A 15,268-nucleotide genomic window follows, 5' to 3' on the forward strand; every position below is an offset into this window, starting at 1 on the left:
GTTTTCTCAAACTTAATTCATGGAAGCACAGCACTTTTAGGCATGACTTAATACCCTCCCAGAGTTATTCCAGGATTGCTACAATGCAACTGTGGGTGTTCTAAACACACCTACGCTGCCAGAGAATCAGGAAGGATGTACTCAAAATCCTTTAATTTATCTAATAACATCTTTAGCAGCTTTTTGTGTAGGTTTAGCATTGTAATGGAAATGCACTCTTTGGCTGGATATAGAGCTGCTGTGTGCAAATGGAACACGTGAACAGCACTTGGAGCTGGGGGGAAATACTCCGACCTGCTACACCCCCTGTAAATGCACTTTCACTTGTGCCATTGGTCACTGCAGTTAAAATAATAGCTAAAATTTCAGATACAAGTGTTCATGGCTCTGGGTATCCACACACATTGCTGTGCCCCCTCCCAGGCCCAGGCAGAGCAGAAATTCCTCCTCTCTGGGCTATTTTTTCTTTGCTGTTTAGGTCCTGAGTCTATTTTAGCCACTGCTGTTGCCCCAGTTCCTACCAGGTTCCCTCTTTGCCCATCAGTGGATGTTCCTGAGGTTTCTTTACAAGAGACACAAAACAAGTTTGGTTTTTCAGCACTGAGCTGGTCAGGGGAAGCCTCGGACTGGAAACAAGCTCAGATTCCTGCGGGTGCCCTGCTGGTAACTGCTGGGATAATTCTTCTCTCCCGAGCACTGCAACCTCTCCCTGTTCGGGGAATCTCGTGTAACATGAGCAGAACCAGCATCACCGCCTGACAAACCTGCTCTTTGTGAGCCAAATAAAGACAGAAAAAAACAAGACAGGAAATCAGCTCCTCCACGTGCCAGCAGCAGGGGATGTGCCGGGGTTTTCCTCCGGATGGGAACGGGATCAGAGCCCCGGGCTGGGCTGGGAAGGTTCGGCCCTAAGGCAGCTGATTTCCCCCAGCAGCTCGGAATCCTGCCTGGGAATTCCAGGGAAAAGCCTCGGATGGGTGGGGCCCTAACGAGGCGCTGTGTGACTTCCAGAGCTTCCTAACAGTGTTAGACAAAGCTATTTATTGTTAATCTTATCCTTTAATCATTTATAGATATGTTGATCAGAAGGAATAGGTTAAGGAAGTGTTGTTGTTCACTGCCTGTTCCCTGGATTTCTGACTTGGAATTCTGTGGTTGTTGGGTGGTTTCTGGGCTGGAATTGGCTCTGTGTCTCTCTGTAGCCCTGTGATACTGGAATGTCTTGGGAAAAACACCATTACCCCAGTAAAATCTGTGGAAATTGGAAGTTTCAGGCTGCGTCAGCAGGAGACACCTGGAGAGGTTGAGGTTGACCAATGGGAAATGCAAAGTTAAACATAAATTAAGAGGTATTCAATTCCTCTTGAATGAGAGAATGTACATTAAAGTGGCCTTGGCTTGCTATAGATTAATTAACCTTGGGGGATACCAGGTTTAATTAAACTACAGTGAGTTAAAGCCACTTCACTGTGGGTAGAAATCATTCCTGAGGGAGCTTTTTTACCTTATCCACATCAGCTCCCTGTGGGTTAACCTGAACTTCCAGTGCCCCTTAGGGAGCCTTTGGACACTTTGAAATCTGAGGAATTCTGGAACCCTGACTCCAAAGCTTAGGAGAAGCTGGACTTGAGTCAAAATTGTACCATACATATGTAAAAAATGTACAATTGTGTGACAGACTCTGGAGGGTTCAAGTCTAGATTTGAAAAGAATTTAAATAGAGGTTTTGAACTGAAACATTAAAACTTAAGAACCAGGGAACAGAGGAGTGAAAGGGGGCAACCAAAACCCATCAGTGAGTCTGAGGTCTTGCTGCAGGGCTCAGGCAAAGAACCTTGGTGAAAAACACACTCATGTTACCTTGCTGAATCACACTAAAACATCTTTTTGTGGTTTCTCTTTTTCCTTTCCAGTAATTGCCCCTCATTCCTGGCCTCTGCTTTAGCCAGAGCAACTTCAGATGAAGTCCTGCAGAGCGACCTCTCGGCGCATTTCCTGCCCAAGCACGTGGACAACGCCGACGGCATCATCCGTAAGTGGCACCCAATTCCCAAATTCCCAAATTCCACCCCTGGGCTGCAGTTCTGGGACAGGAACACCTCACATGGATGGAAAAAACTTCATGGAGAACTTACCCCCACTCCTGACAGAGCTGCAGGTCTAATTGTTCAAATCAAACCTTTGGAATCACTCTTTTGAGTGCATTTTCGTGGCTGTGTCTGATGGCCCTGAATCTCTCTCTCAGCACTTTATACAATGTGGTTCTGCTGGCAAGTGCCAGTTGTCCTCCCTCATCCTTGGAGCAAAGTCAAATATATGTGGGAAGAGATAATTTAATTCTGAATTATTTCAGTCAGTGTGGTTTTTACTATGGCTTGTAAGGTTTTTTTTTATGGTTTTAGCAAAAGGTAGTATAAAGAGATTTTGTGATTAAAAGGAAGAAAATTCCTTTTCCTCATTTATCTGTGTTGGCTGACAATATTTTTGCAGCCTCCAGCTCAAGGTCGTGCACCCTAACTCATTTCAGGAGTGTGCTGGCCTAAATAACCTTGAAAATTAACTGGGTTGTTCATTACAACAAAAGCCAATGTTTCTCACATGTAGTAACAGCAATTCTGTCATTTGATCTTGAAAATATCCCCAAACTACTTTGTCCATTCCCTCCTTTTTTGATTAAAAAAAAACCCTGTAAATTATTCTGGAGGTAAGGAGGATCAATAAATCTGGCTCTTCAAAAAAGAAGATCTTGCTGTATTCCCCAGAGGCCCTTGGAAACCTCAGGAACAGAAAAACCTGCTCTGGGTTCTCTTTTGTAGGTATTGCTGCCTCCTCCTGCTGAGCAGGTAAATGGAATAGATTTGTCATTGTTCTGGCTGAGCAGCTTTCATTAATTTCAAATTGAGATCTCTGAAACTTGCATAAATATTTGACAGTCTCCAAGGAAATGTTGACTAAGCCTCCACACAGAATATCTACAGAATTCAACAAAAAAGGAAAAAAAAGAAAGGAAAAAAGCTACCACAAAACCCTCACACCTACAGAAATTGACATTTAAATATATCTAAGGCTGTAAGACAGAGGCAAACATAGATTGAGATGAGAACAGACTGGAGCAGGCACTAAGAATAGGGCTCCAGATGCAGTTTGTTGAGGTGAATTGTCATAATGAGGCTACTTGGAAATAAAATATCCCTTTGCTGATGCAGTGTGAATGTTAAATTGTGAGGGTTTAGGGGGAGAGGAAGAGAGGAAACATCCTCTGGCCTGTAGTAAAGCAACAGCTTCATACAAACCCTGCAATTTCAAATTAATCTAAGTGATAATTTTCTAAAACAGGACATCAGCTCAAGTGTCATAGAGTGACAGACTCACAGAAAGGTTTGGGACATTAAAGATCAAGTCCCACCCCTGCCATGGCCAGGCACACCTTCCACCAGCCCAGGATGCTCCAAGGTCCATCCAGCCTGGCCTTGGGCACCTCCAGGGATCCAGGGGCAGCCCCAGCTGCTCCATCAGTGCCTCAGCAGCCACCAGGGCCAGGCTTGGCCCAGCAAAGCCAGACAAAAGTGGTGACAGCAGCAGCAGCTCCATCCTGGAGACCCTTCCAGAGGAGTCCTGGAGAATCCTGGGCTGGTGCTCAGAGGAGATCTGCCCTCAGTGGTGCCACACAGGGAGAATTCAATGCTTTGGAAGAAAGCAAAGGAAAGTGTGGCAGGTGGTGAAAATGGGATTTCTACATCTTGGAGTTTGATGCTCAGAGTTCACTGTGCCCTGATGCTGTTTGAGCTGCTGCAGAACGTGAAACCGAGCTGAATTTCACTGCCTGGCTTTAATATCCAGTTCTATGTCAGGTTTTTTATGAACCCAGAAAGATTTTTACTCTGTGTAATACAAGGAGACATTTACCTGATTTGCCTCAAGTTTGAATTTGCTGAAAGATAAAAAAAAAGCTATTTCAAATTTCCTTAGTGGCACATTTCACTCTGAGATTTGCAACATGACAAATCATGTCCTGTGCTTAGGAGTGGTGAAAGCAGTTCTTGGTGTGGAAAGAAATGAGAAACTCCATGACAGAAGAATGCAAATCTTACAAGAAGAAAAACTGATTGGAGTCCACAAATGTAGGATTGCAAGATTCAGGGTCTGCTGTGTTTGGGGTGACCATGTGTTTTTTGATATCTGAATCACAGGCCATGATTTTCCTCTTCTAGCTGCAAGAGATTTTCCATGAGACCTGAATGATGTTGGATTTCTTTTTTGAAAGTCAGGTTAAGGACATTTAGGTTTGGGGTTTGTTTGTGGGGGAAGAGAATCAGGTGAAAGTTTGGCTTTGTTAAGGAACCAGCAGAGGCTGGATAGCAGGACCATGGGACCTGCTGGTGGTATCAAATTTCCAGGAGACGTCACATCATAATGTCCATTACCCAGTTGTTCCAGGTTCTAGGAGATGGATCCTAGAGATATCCAAAGGGATCTCAAGCTCCTAGATAAGGGAAACCTTGGTTCTGACCCCTGTTGTCACACTGTCCATGTTATCAACACAGCTCATAAAACATGGCACTAAAAAGCAGGACCTGATTCCTGGTATCCTTCCTACCCTCCTTCTGCCCTGTCATCTTTGGGAACAACAATGCCTGAGCTGGATTTCCCACTCACTGTGGTGCAGCTCAGCATTCCCTCCAACCTTGGGGATTTGGGAGCAGCAGGAGGGAAATGAAATTCTCCGTGACACAACTGCAGTGCCAGCTGAGTCAGCTCTGGCTCAGCGTGGCAGCATTAACAATTGATGAGTAATTTCCAGCTGTGAGGGGGTGGTTTTTATTGTGGCATTTTATTATTCTCCTGTTTTAACCTCACGAGCAGTTGCTGATGATGCTGACACCACGCAGGGTCCCCTGGGAAGGGCAGTGAGGATCTCAGCAGGGTCACTGGGTTCACTGCCACCCTCCTGCAGAGGTGCCACAGGTGACTCTGCCATGTGCCCACTTCCCTTCACCCCTGCCCAGTGGGGAGGGATGGGAGAGCAAACTCTGTGGGCTTTCCTCTGGGAAATAGAACTTGGACACCTCAGGTTGGACGTGTTCCCTCTTTAAACAGGTTACCCAAAGGGATTTCTGGTGGCCCCAGAGAGAGCAGCACAGGTGGGGTGAGGAACCCCACACTCTCACTGTGGCAATGTTTGATTTCCACCCCTTGGTTTTAAAGCTGTGTGATCGAGGAGCCAAGCTTCCTTCTGGTTATTTATTCAGTGTATTTTCAGTTTAATGCTTCTTGATTGAACCAACTCATAATCAACAGAGCTGGGACAATATTACAATATTTGTTCCTAAGGGTCTGGGCCCCCTGGTCACTGTAGACCTAGGACAGAAATTTGTAAATGCTGCTTTTAGGCTCTGCATAGAATTCCTGTCAACTGAGAGATGCTGCAGCTCCCTCCTCTCCTCCCTGCATGTGAGCCCCTCCTCCTCCAGGAGTGATTGGCACTCCTGGATTGCTGCTGTTCAGCTTTGAAGATCCCTGCCTTTGGTGAGCCATTGTGAACAAAGAGATGTGGATGTGTTCAGCTCTGATGCTGACTTCCTGTTTTCCTCTCCTGAATTTCAGAACAAATGTCAAGTGCCTGAGTTTTCATGTTTTAAAATGACAATTTTCAGGAGCTCCAGTTCAGCATTTTCTTAAATTTGAGGCCTTTATGGTTTTCTCATTTGCTCATGCAGATTTCTCTGACACACCGTTGTCAGGAATATGGGAATAATAGGAAATCAGAGAATAGCTAAGAAGGCACCTGTGCACTGCTGAAAGTGCACAAAACATCTTAAAATCACTCTACTAATTTCTGCAGATTGTTTCCACTGCCTTGCCTCAGCTCTGCAATGAAATGGGGTTTAGAAAAGAGAATTTGGTCCAAACCCAGTGTGTCATTGTCACAGAGGGTGGGTTCTGTAGGTGGCACCCTGTGCCATGACACAGTCCCTGTCAGAGCTGCACCACCCTGGGCAGGGCCAGGCCAGGGATCCAACACTTCTCGTGCCTTTCATTTTCTCTGCTGCTGCAAATGAGTTCCCCAAAGGCACAGGGAAATGTTTAAGTTAAAAAGACAAACAAACAATGAGCTGCTTACTGATGAATGCTGATTATGGTGACTTTGGCTTCTTCTTTTCATGCATCAGAGCCCAGAATTTCCCTGCTGACATCAACTGCTTGGCTAAAATGGTTTTGTTTCATCTCTCTAATGTATGCAAGGGAGAAAACTCTGACTTAATAACACTCTCAAGGCTTTCATCTGTGCTTTGTGCCTTCCTCAGAGATCGAGACGGTGAAGTTGGCCCGTTTAGTTTACAGCAAACTGCACGAGATCTGCAGCAGCTGGGTGAAGGATTTCCCCCTGCAGCCCAAGCCCCACCGCTACTACGAGACCTCCATCCACGCCATCAAGAACATGCGCAGGAAGATGGAGGACAAGCACGTCTGCATCCCCGACTTCAACATGCTCTTCAACCTCGAGGTGAGCTCACACAAACATGTCCTGTGGTCAATATTGTAAATGCAGGTCCACCAATGAGGGGAGAGAATGATGCATCTGACTCCATGTTCTCAGAAGGCTAATTTATTACTTTATTGTACTATGTTATATTAAAGAATACTATACTATACTATACTAAAGAATAGAGAAAAGAGACTTACTGAATGCTAAAAAGATAATGAAAACTCCTGACTCTTTCCAGAGTCGTGACTCTTTCTTTTGAAGAGTCCAGTCCAGGCTCTTCAACCTCGAGGTGGGTTCACAGACACACATTCTGTGGTCAATATTGTAAATGCTGGTCCACCAATGAGGGGAGAGAATGATGCATCCGACTCCATCTTATCAGCAGGCTAATTTATTACTTTATTATACTATGTTATATTAAAGAATACTATACTATACTAAAGAATACAGAAAGGATACTTACTGAATGCTAAAAAGATAATAATGAAAACTCCTGACTCTCTCCAGAGTCCTGACACAGCTTGGCCCCAATTGTCCAAAGAGTTAAAACAACTCACACCAGAGTCCAATGAAACAATCACCTGTGGGTAAACAATCTCCAAACACATTCCAGACGAGCACAACACAGGAGAAGCAAACGAGATAAGAATTGTTTTCCTTTTCTCTGAGGCCTCTCTCACTGCCTTTCAGCTTCCCAGGAGAAAAACCCTGGGTGAAGGAATTTTTTCAGAGAATGTGAATGCCACAGGTCAATGGTTTGCATCCTGGGAAAGCAGGAGGTTTTCCACTGAGGGAGTGAAGGGGGATGGACCTCAGCAGGGTTGGCAGTTGGTCACCTCACAGTTCATCTCTGAAGCCACTTGGCAGCTGGGGTGGGTCTGCTCTGCTTTTCAAGCCTTCCTCTTGGGAAGAAGAAGCCAAAAGCAAAAATAAGGAAATTAAGTTAAAAAATCCAAAACAAACCCAAAACTTACAGGACTATGAGGTGCAGCTCACACACAATTCTAGAAATGCGAGTAGTTTGGTGGAACTGGGGCCTGTCTTCCATTAATTTCTTGATGTGGCCACTGGTCAGACACTCATTCTTACTCTCCTTTGAGATACAAAACTGGACACTCAGGAATGGAAAGTAAAAGAAAATGGCAAGAATTTTACCTTTAGGATCAAATTGCTGCATAATTACTTCTTTATTACACCCTGTCACTTTAATAACCATCTTCTGCCCCATCCACATTCTTACCTTTAAAAGATATTAATGCAAACAGAGGCAGATGTTTCCTTTGCCTGTCAATTGTCAGCTTTCTTATTCCAATTTGTGTTGGAGCCCATTACCTAAAAATTACAATGTGCAAATATTCCAGTCACTGAGCTGGCTGTCAAGGTTGAATTGGCTCTGTCAGTGGGTTGGTGTTGTGTGTGTGAGTTGCTGGAGTTGCTGGAGTTGCTGTCTCCTGGTACCACGTTGTTTCTCTGAACAGAGGAGGGGAAGCTGAGAAAACTGCCTTGAAGATGAGTGATTTTGCTGTATTTGATTTGTGAATGTAATCACAATTTTCTGATGAGAGAGCACATGCAGTTTTTTTAAAACAGAGGCATCTAAGATGATATATTTTACATTTAAGGAAAAAAGAAGAGTGAAAGCAAAGACTGGCTGGCTTCACATTTTAACTGTACTGGCATTTTATCCCTGGTGGATTCCAATCATGATGTAGACTTCATGCAAACTGTATTGGATGTTCTTCTCTCTCTGTGGTTTTTGCAGTCACAAAATCTCCTGCACAATTTGATGAGAATGGCACTTCCTATTTGAGTTGTGTGCCTGAGCTGTAACAAATGGGACCTAAGGAGCACTGAGAGCACCACACAGGGGATTCTGGCAGGGCATCTCTTGCACTTTGCAGGAAGAATTCAACAGCAAGGTGGAAATTTCCCACTGTTGCAAGTGCAGGTGCTCAGGGTAGTTTGCTTTTCCAGTGGAGACTGTGTCTCTAATTGCAGTTTAATGAAGACAGCACAAATCCCAAGTTCAAAGCTTTAAGACAATCCAATGAGATGTTTGTATTGCTTTCACCTGAGTTTTTTCCTCCCTGTGTTTCCTCTGGCAGGACCAAGAAGAACAAGCTTATTTTGCAGTGTTTGATGGTCATGGAGGAGTGGATGCTGCCATCTATGCCTCCATCCACCTGCACGTGAACATGGTCCACCAGGAGATGTTCCAGCAGGACCCGGCCGAGGCTCTGTGCCGCGCCTTCCGCGTCACCGACGAGCGCTTCGTGCAGAAGGCAGCCAGGGAGGTGAGGGCTCTGCTGCACTGTGGTGTCATGGTTTGCCTCAGATACCTCAGGTTTCTCCCTGTAGATTTCCCCAGGTGTGCCAATCACCTCTCCTTTCCCCACCCTGACCCCTGCTGAGTGCTGTCTGTCAGTCCTGGCATTCCCGAAGGGCATCGAGTGATGGCAGAGTTCAAAAGATGCCTCAGCCCTGGGGCACATTGGGCCATCCAGGTGTCATTTGTCCCCTGAGACTCCCCCCCTTACCTGGTTGGTGGGATCCCTGCCCCTTCCCTGCCCCTCTCCCCGGGGTTAAAATGAACAGCAACCACGCGGTTCATAGGTTCTGTTGGAGCTGTTACTGCATTCAGAGGCCAGTGGGCCTGGAATAAAGCTCTGGATCAAAACCCTCCAGCAGAACCAACTCCTTTCCTTCACCATCGCCTTAAAGCTTCTCCACCAGAGGTAAACCTGAGGTCCTGCATGTCTGGACTTGTCCCAAGTGCCCAGCTGCAGCATCCAGCCAGCCAAAGGTGTCTCTGAGGTGAAACCACCACAGCTGCTGCCTTTGGTCAAGCAGCAAGGGCCAGACAAGCCAGGCACGTCCCATCCACTTATATTGGTAAATAATTCCAACAGGACTGAGAGCATTAACTGCAAATCAATCCTGCCTTTCCAGAGAGGCACAGTAGAATCAGCACAGAGCTCTCCATGCCCCGCTGGTGCCTTTCTGTCCATAGCTTCACATCCCATCAAAATGTCAGCTCCTGCTTCTCCCAGCTTCCAGCTCCTCTGAAGGATGCTGCTGCCATTCCCACACTCAGCTGCCTCCCAGGCTCAGCCCTCGGGGTCACCAACACCCAGCTGTGCCTGGCAGCAGCAGGAGCAGCCCCAGCAGTGCCCAGCTCCTGGCAGGCAGGTCCCATGCCAGGGATGTCATGGGGCACATTGGTGTTCAGCCAGGTTGGCACCAAGGGGCTGTTAGTGAGCAGTTGTAGCTGTAGGGAAAGCACTGCCTGTTCCTCCCTGGGAATAGGCTCTGTGCTGCAGATTCCACGTGTTCTGTCCCTGAGTTAAGGAAGAAAATGCTTTGAAATGGAAATGTATTTTGTTCCAGAGTCTGCGCTGCGGAACCACCGGGGTGGTGACTTTCATCCGAGGGAATATGCTGCATGTGGCTTGGCTGGGGGACTCCCAGGTCATGCTGGTGAGGAGAGGCCAAGCTGTGGAACTGATGAAACCCCACAAACCAGATCGAGAGGTGAGAAGGGCCTGTCTGAACAGCCCTGGGCAGTGACCAGCACAGGTACCAGCTCTGGGGCAGTGCTGCCATGCCAGGATCTCTGGGAGCAGCAGAGCATGTTCCACTTATCCCGGTTTGTTCGGATCTGTGAGCAAATCCTTTGTCTCATGGGGCCTGCCGTGTTTGTGAAATTCCAGATGTTGATGGGAGTGCTGAGTGTGTGATGCAGCTCTGACTGCTCTCTTGTGTTGCTCTCTCTTGTGTTGCTGCTCAGGATGAGAAGAAGCGAATCGAGGCCCTGGGCGGCTGCGTGGTCTGGTTTGGAGCCTGGAGGGTGAACGGGAGCCTCTCTGTCTCCAGAGCTATTGGTAAGAGAGAGCCTTCATTCCTTTTTGAGACTTGCTTTGCTTTTTAACTATAAAATTTTAATTTTCTAGTCATCAAAATTTGACATACAGCTGAAGATAGACCTATGAGCAATAACCTCTGGTTTTCCCCCTACAGTCTGAGGGAATAATTTCCAAATAATTGCTGTAACTTGGGGTAAGAGTCATTGGCTCCACACTGAGTTAATAAAGGGCTGCTGGAAGCTGTGGCTGCAAACCCACAGTTGTGTTTCTGTGCTGTTCTTCCGCAGGGGACGCTGAGCACAAGCCATACATCTGTGGGGACGCAGACTCTGCCTCCACGGTGCTGGATGGCTCTGAAGACTACCTCATTCTGGCCTGTGATGGCTTCTACGACACAGTGAACCCCGATGAGGCAGTCAAAGTGGTGGCTGACCATCTGAAGGAGAATAACGGTGACAGCAGCATGGTAGCACATAAATTGGTGGCATCTGCTCGGGATGCCGGCTCCAGCGACAACATCACGGTCATCGTGGTGTTCCTCAGGGACATGAACGCGGCGGTCGCGGTCAGCGAGGAGTCGGACTGGACTGAGAACTCCTTCCAAGGGGGGCAAGAAGACAACGGGGAAGACAAGGAGAACCATGGAGACTGCAAACGGCCGTGGCCCCAGCACCAGTGCTCAGCACCTGCAGATTTAGGCTATGAAGGACGAGTGGACTCCTTCACCGACAGAACTAGCTTAAGCATAGGCTCCAGCGTTAACCCCTTGGAGGATCAAGGCTATTTAGACCTGACAAAAACAGAAACTAGTACACCTCAGAGTGCCAAATGTCTGCCACCAGTCCAAGCGTTTAGTCCTGGCATACCAAAGAGCGCGGGTCCCATCAGTGGCTCCCCGGTGAAGAGCGAGGCCCCGGAGCTCAGCGCGCCCTGGGGCTGCGGGCGGAGCGATCGCGGGGAGGACGAGCTCGCCCCTCTGAGCTCGGGGGCTGCAGGGCAGGGCATCTACAGGGTCAGGGGCTCATCCCCCGTCTCCTTCGGGCTGGAAGATGAACTGTTCCAATCCTTGGGAAAACGAGCTGCGTTCTCTCATTTGCGGCTCTGCAGCGGGAAGAGGCGGCGAGGAGCCAGGCTCAAACCAAAGTTTCACACGCCCCTCTGGGCTCAGGAGCCTTCCCAGGGAGAAGGATCCGGCCTGCCCTTCCCTGCCCGGGGCCGCAGGAGCAGGAGGGCGTTGGCCCGGCCCTCCCCGTGGCGGAGGCTGCCCAGCCACGGCTCTTACAGCGAGTGTTTGATGCGAAGACAAAGTCATTGTATACCAGACCCACACCTTCATCAATGCTGTAAAATGTAACCAGCCCCTCGTGTTCCCCTGTCAGACTCCCAAAGTAGACATTCCCAAAATAAAACTGGCATCATCAGAAAGCGAAAAAGAAAAAAAAAAAAAAAAAAAAAAGAGGTGGGCATTTCCGAACTGTACTCCGATCCCCTGCCAAGCTCAACCCCTGTGTAAATAGAACTAGGAATTAACCAATGTAGTTGTTTGGATCTCTAACAAAGTTTGGTGGTGGTGCCACCCCCAGCAATGCCGCAGCCGCCCGACCACCCGCACACACGAGTGTCAGCCACATCCAGCAGGGAGAGCCCAGCAGCGCTGCACGTGGACAGACAGACAGACAGACAGACAGACAACGCCAGGGCACGGTCCTTACACACGCAGAAGGTTGCACCTGCCTGAGAAATGTCTGTGGAGCAATACTCAAAGAACGATCTGGGTTAGAACTGCCAAATTTTTTTAGAGCGGGGGGAAGTTTCCATAGAGTCGAGGTGTGGGGTTTTTTTGGGTTTTTGTTTTTCCTTTCGTGTTCTGCTTTCTGTTTATTCCAGGTGAGCGTTAAGATGAATTAGAAAATTACATCCACTTTTGCAGGTAGACGACTAAAAGCCATACAGGGTTTACCAGGTACCTTAGGAATGGACACACTAAGCTCCTGCTGCTCTGGTCTCAGACTCCCATCGAGGTACAGACTCATCATTTACCTTTTTTTTTTCCATGTAATATAAAATGCAGACTATGAAGAAAACTTTTCTTGCAGTTTAAAAAAAAAATTATTTCCTATAGCTCGAGGTGCAGTGTAGGGAATTTCATATCTTTCTGGTGCTTTTAGTGGCATTTTCCTCATTTCTCAGTTTAGGAAATTGTTCTCAATGAGTTGAACATGACTGTGCTTAATGTTTTGAGCCAACCTCTTCCCACCTTAACTTCATCTCAGGTCTTAAAAGAACCCAACCCGTGGAGGTGTCCAGTCCCACCCTCTGTCCCCGCGCCCGTCCCAGCGGAGATCAGGAGCTGTTGGATGAGCTGTGTGGCTCTGGTGAGGATTCCCAGCTGGCAAAGGCCGCATTTCACAGCCAGTGGCAGCAGGAAGGCCGCAGCACCGGGGCTGCGTGCTCAGGTGTGTAGGGAAGGATGCCGGAGCGATCCAAGGGGATGCAAATGCCGAGGATGCGGCAGAGCAGGGGCTGCGCTGGGGCTGCAGCGGAGAGGGAGGAACTCAGTGCCCGGGCAGGGCTCTGCTGCGGCTGCCCCGGGCCCAGGAGGGCCAGGCAGGAGCTCGCTGCCCTCTTTGCATAAGCAGCGGCCAGCAGCCCCTCCCCGCTCCCGAGGTGAGGTCACGCCCTTAGGGGAGCCGCTAATTGGGACGTAAATAAGCGGCCGATTCCCGTCAGCTCCACTAAATCCAGATCCCGTTCCTACCCTTTGTTACAGCGATGCATTGGGAGGAGGATGAACAAAATAAGTTTTCATAGGCACTTAGTGAACAATCCATATCATTTTAGCAGTAACAATAGCAGTATTAGTGTTTAGCTAGAATTTGCAAAGTATTTTAATATTAAGTAGTGAAGAAAATTATTCAACATGACAAGATGGCGAGGCTTGAATTCTGCCAATTTCCGCTGCTTCTCTCTTTGATGCACTATTTTAAAAGCAATCTGATGAACAGCAAAAGGCTTTGTGAGCAACCAGGAGTTGAAGTGTGGCTTTAGATTCCTTTGATCTTTTTCAGACTTTGTTTTAATCTTACGGGATCATTGGCTCTTATCTGCCATCTTATTCTGCCTTAGCTGTTGTCAACGTTCTCTTTAGCTGCAGCTTCTGTTCCAAGTCAGATTTACCGAGGAAATTTGAGAAACCATGAAATGGTAAAATATGCAACTTTGGGGCATCTCTGCGGTGCCTTTGTTTTAAATTATTCACAGTAATAATGACTCACTGAAAGTCCATCTTTAGCTGACTGTCATGTTCTGGAGAGAAAGGTGGTGTAAGTGCAATTCTTGATGTGAGTAAATTAGAATGCAAACCCGTCACAAATGATTAAACTTCTTCCCAGTCTGCAGGAGCAGTTGAAGAGCACTGGACTGCATGTGTGCTGTTTTGGGAAGGATCTAGCTTTTTTAGGTGTGGATTCATAAATGGTAATTCTGCGACTCATCCCATTTATCTTGCTAGGAGAAAAAAAACAATCCACCATCGTAGTTGCAGTGTGGTCAGGTAAAACCATTGTATAGATAGAGCAAGTGTTCATTTCTTCACTAACTGCATATTTATAGAGTAGATAGGAACCATTTGTAAGGTAAGTCCTTTAAAGTTCTATAATATTAAAAGTAGTGGTTATTGGTCTGATTATGCTGCTCTTGATTCTACACACTAGACAAAAAGCAGTGCTTGTGAAATGCAGTGTTTTCTCTTAATGCCACTGGTGATAGGAAGTAGTTCCTTCAGTTCAAACTCCTGTGCCCTTATCTGCTGCTTGCTGACGTAAGCAATAATCCCTCTCTAATGGTATCTAAGTGTTCTGTATTCGTACCTTGATCGTCTATCTGGTGACAGTGTAAAATATTAGGCTAATAGAGAACTATCTCATTGTATTTATTAACTGTTGATACTGAGATTTAGTCTGTGACCTGTGTTTTGTATTTTTATCGTGTATCTTAGTGGTGGTGAAAATTTGTACAACGAATCTTTCCAATAAAGAGCTGAAGTATCCCTTTGCCGCGTTCACACAACCCCGCATCCCTCTCGGTCGACGTGCTGACCGTGCTTGCAGAACCAGGAGGCAGCAGTGACAACGTGACTTTAGTTTTGTTCTGTTTCAGTTGTGGTGGTTTTGAGGAAGGGGCTCGGGGCTGCTTTGCCTGGAGCTGCTCAAAACTGGCTCGTGAGCTCTTCACTGTGAGTGCCGCAGGGGCCGCGGTGCTTTGCAAGGCTGAGGAATGTGTGCGGTGCAGAGAGCAGAACAGCACCAGGGCAGGGAGCTCTTCACCCATTCCATTTGCACTAGAGGTGGGTGGAAACGCACGTGTGGAACTTTTCTTTACCTAGAAGTGCCATCCATTGTCCTTGTGAGTGAGAACCGTTCGTAGCTGAGCTGCTGAGCTGCAGCGCTGGAGGACAATGTCCAAGCAGACTTTAATTTACACCACGTTTCTGGTGGTGCATCATCCTAGAAACTCCACCTGTTTTTGGAGCACTGTGTGTCAGTTGTCCCTTGGGCAGATGAGGCACAAGGAGTTGTGTGCACAGACATGGCTGCTGTAGTTCAGGTCCACTCTCTCCTCACCAAATCCTCCCGACCCCAAGATTCTGTGGGAATAAAGCAAAATGAGAAAGATTGGTCTAAATTAGGGGCTGTTTTAGCACAATTTCTTCACCAGGCACTCAGTCACATAAACAAAGCCATCCAAGGGGATACTGCAGCTTTGTTCATGTCTGTAATTTAGGGCAATCTTTCTTTAATTCACATCCTCTTTGCGACAGGAACAAAACTTTCTACCCTCGTATCATGTGCAATAATACGGAAGCATTAACAGGACCTCGGAGCCCGATGTCCGTGCCCCCCTCCAGCCCTGGCACCCC

General features: G+C 47.3%; 1 protein-coding gene across 1 annotated transcript in view; it reads left to right on the forward strand.

Annotated features, from left to right (window-relative positions):
• PPM1E (protein phosphatase, Mg2+/Mn2+ dependent 1E) overlaps positions 1-14,398 on the forward strand; it is a 60,411-nt gene extending 46,013 nt beyond the window's left edge. The window contains exons 2-7 of the mRNA XM_030962419.1: positions 1,914-2,032; positions 6,306-6,505; positions 8,593-8,781; positions 9,875-10,018; positions 10,275-10,368; positions 10,638-14,398. Of these exons, the coding sequence (XP_030818279.1) occupies positions 1,914-2,032; positions 6,306-6,505; positions 8,593-8,781; positions 9,875-10,018; positions 10,275-10,368; positions 10,638-11,704 (1,813 nt within the window). The 3' untranslated portion in view covers positions 11,705-14,398. The remainder of the gene's footprint in view (positions 1-1,913; positions 2,033-6,305; positions 6,506-8,592; positions 8,782-9,874; positions 10,019-10,274; positions 10,369-10,637) is intronic.
• Positions 14,399-15,268: the final 870 nt, after the last annotated feature.

This window comes from Camarhynchus parvulus, chromosome 19, assembly GCF_901933205.1.
Source record: "Camarhynchus parvulus chromosome 19, STF_HiC, whole genome shotgun sequence".
NCBI lineage: Eukaryota > Metazoa > Chordata > Aves > Passeriformes > Thraupidae > Camarhynchus > Camarhynchus parvulus.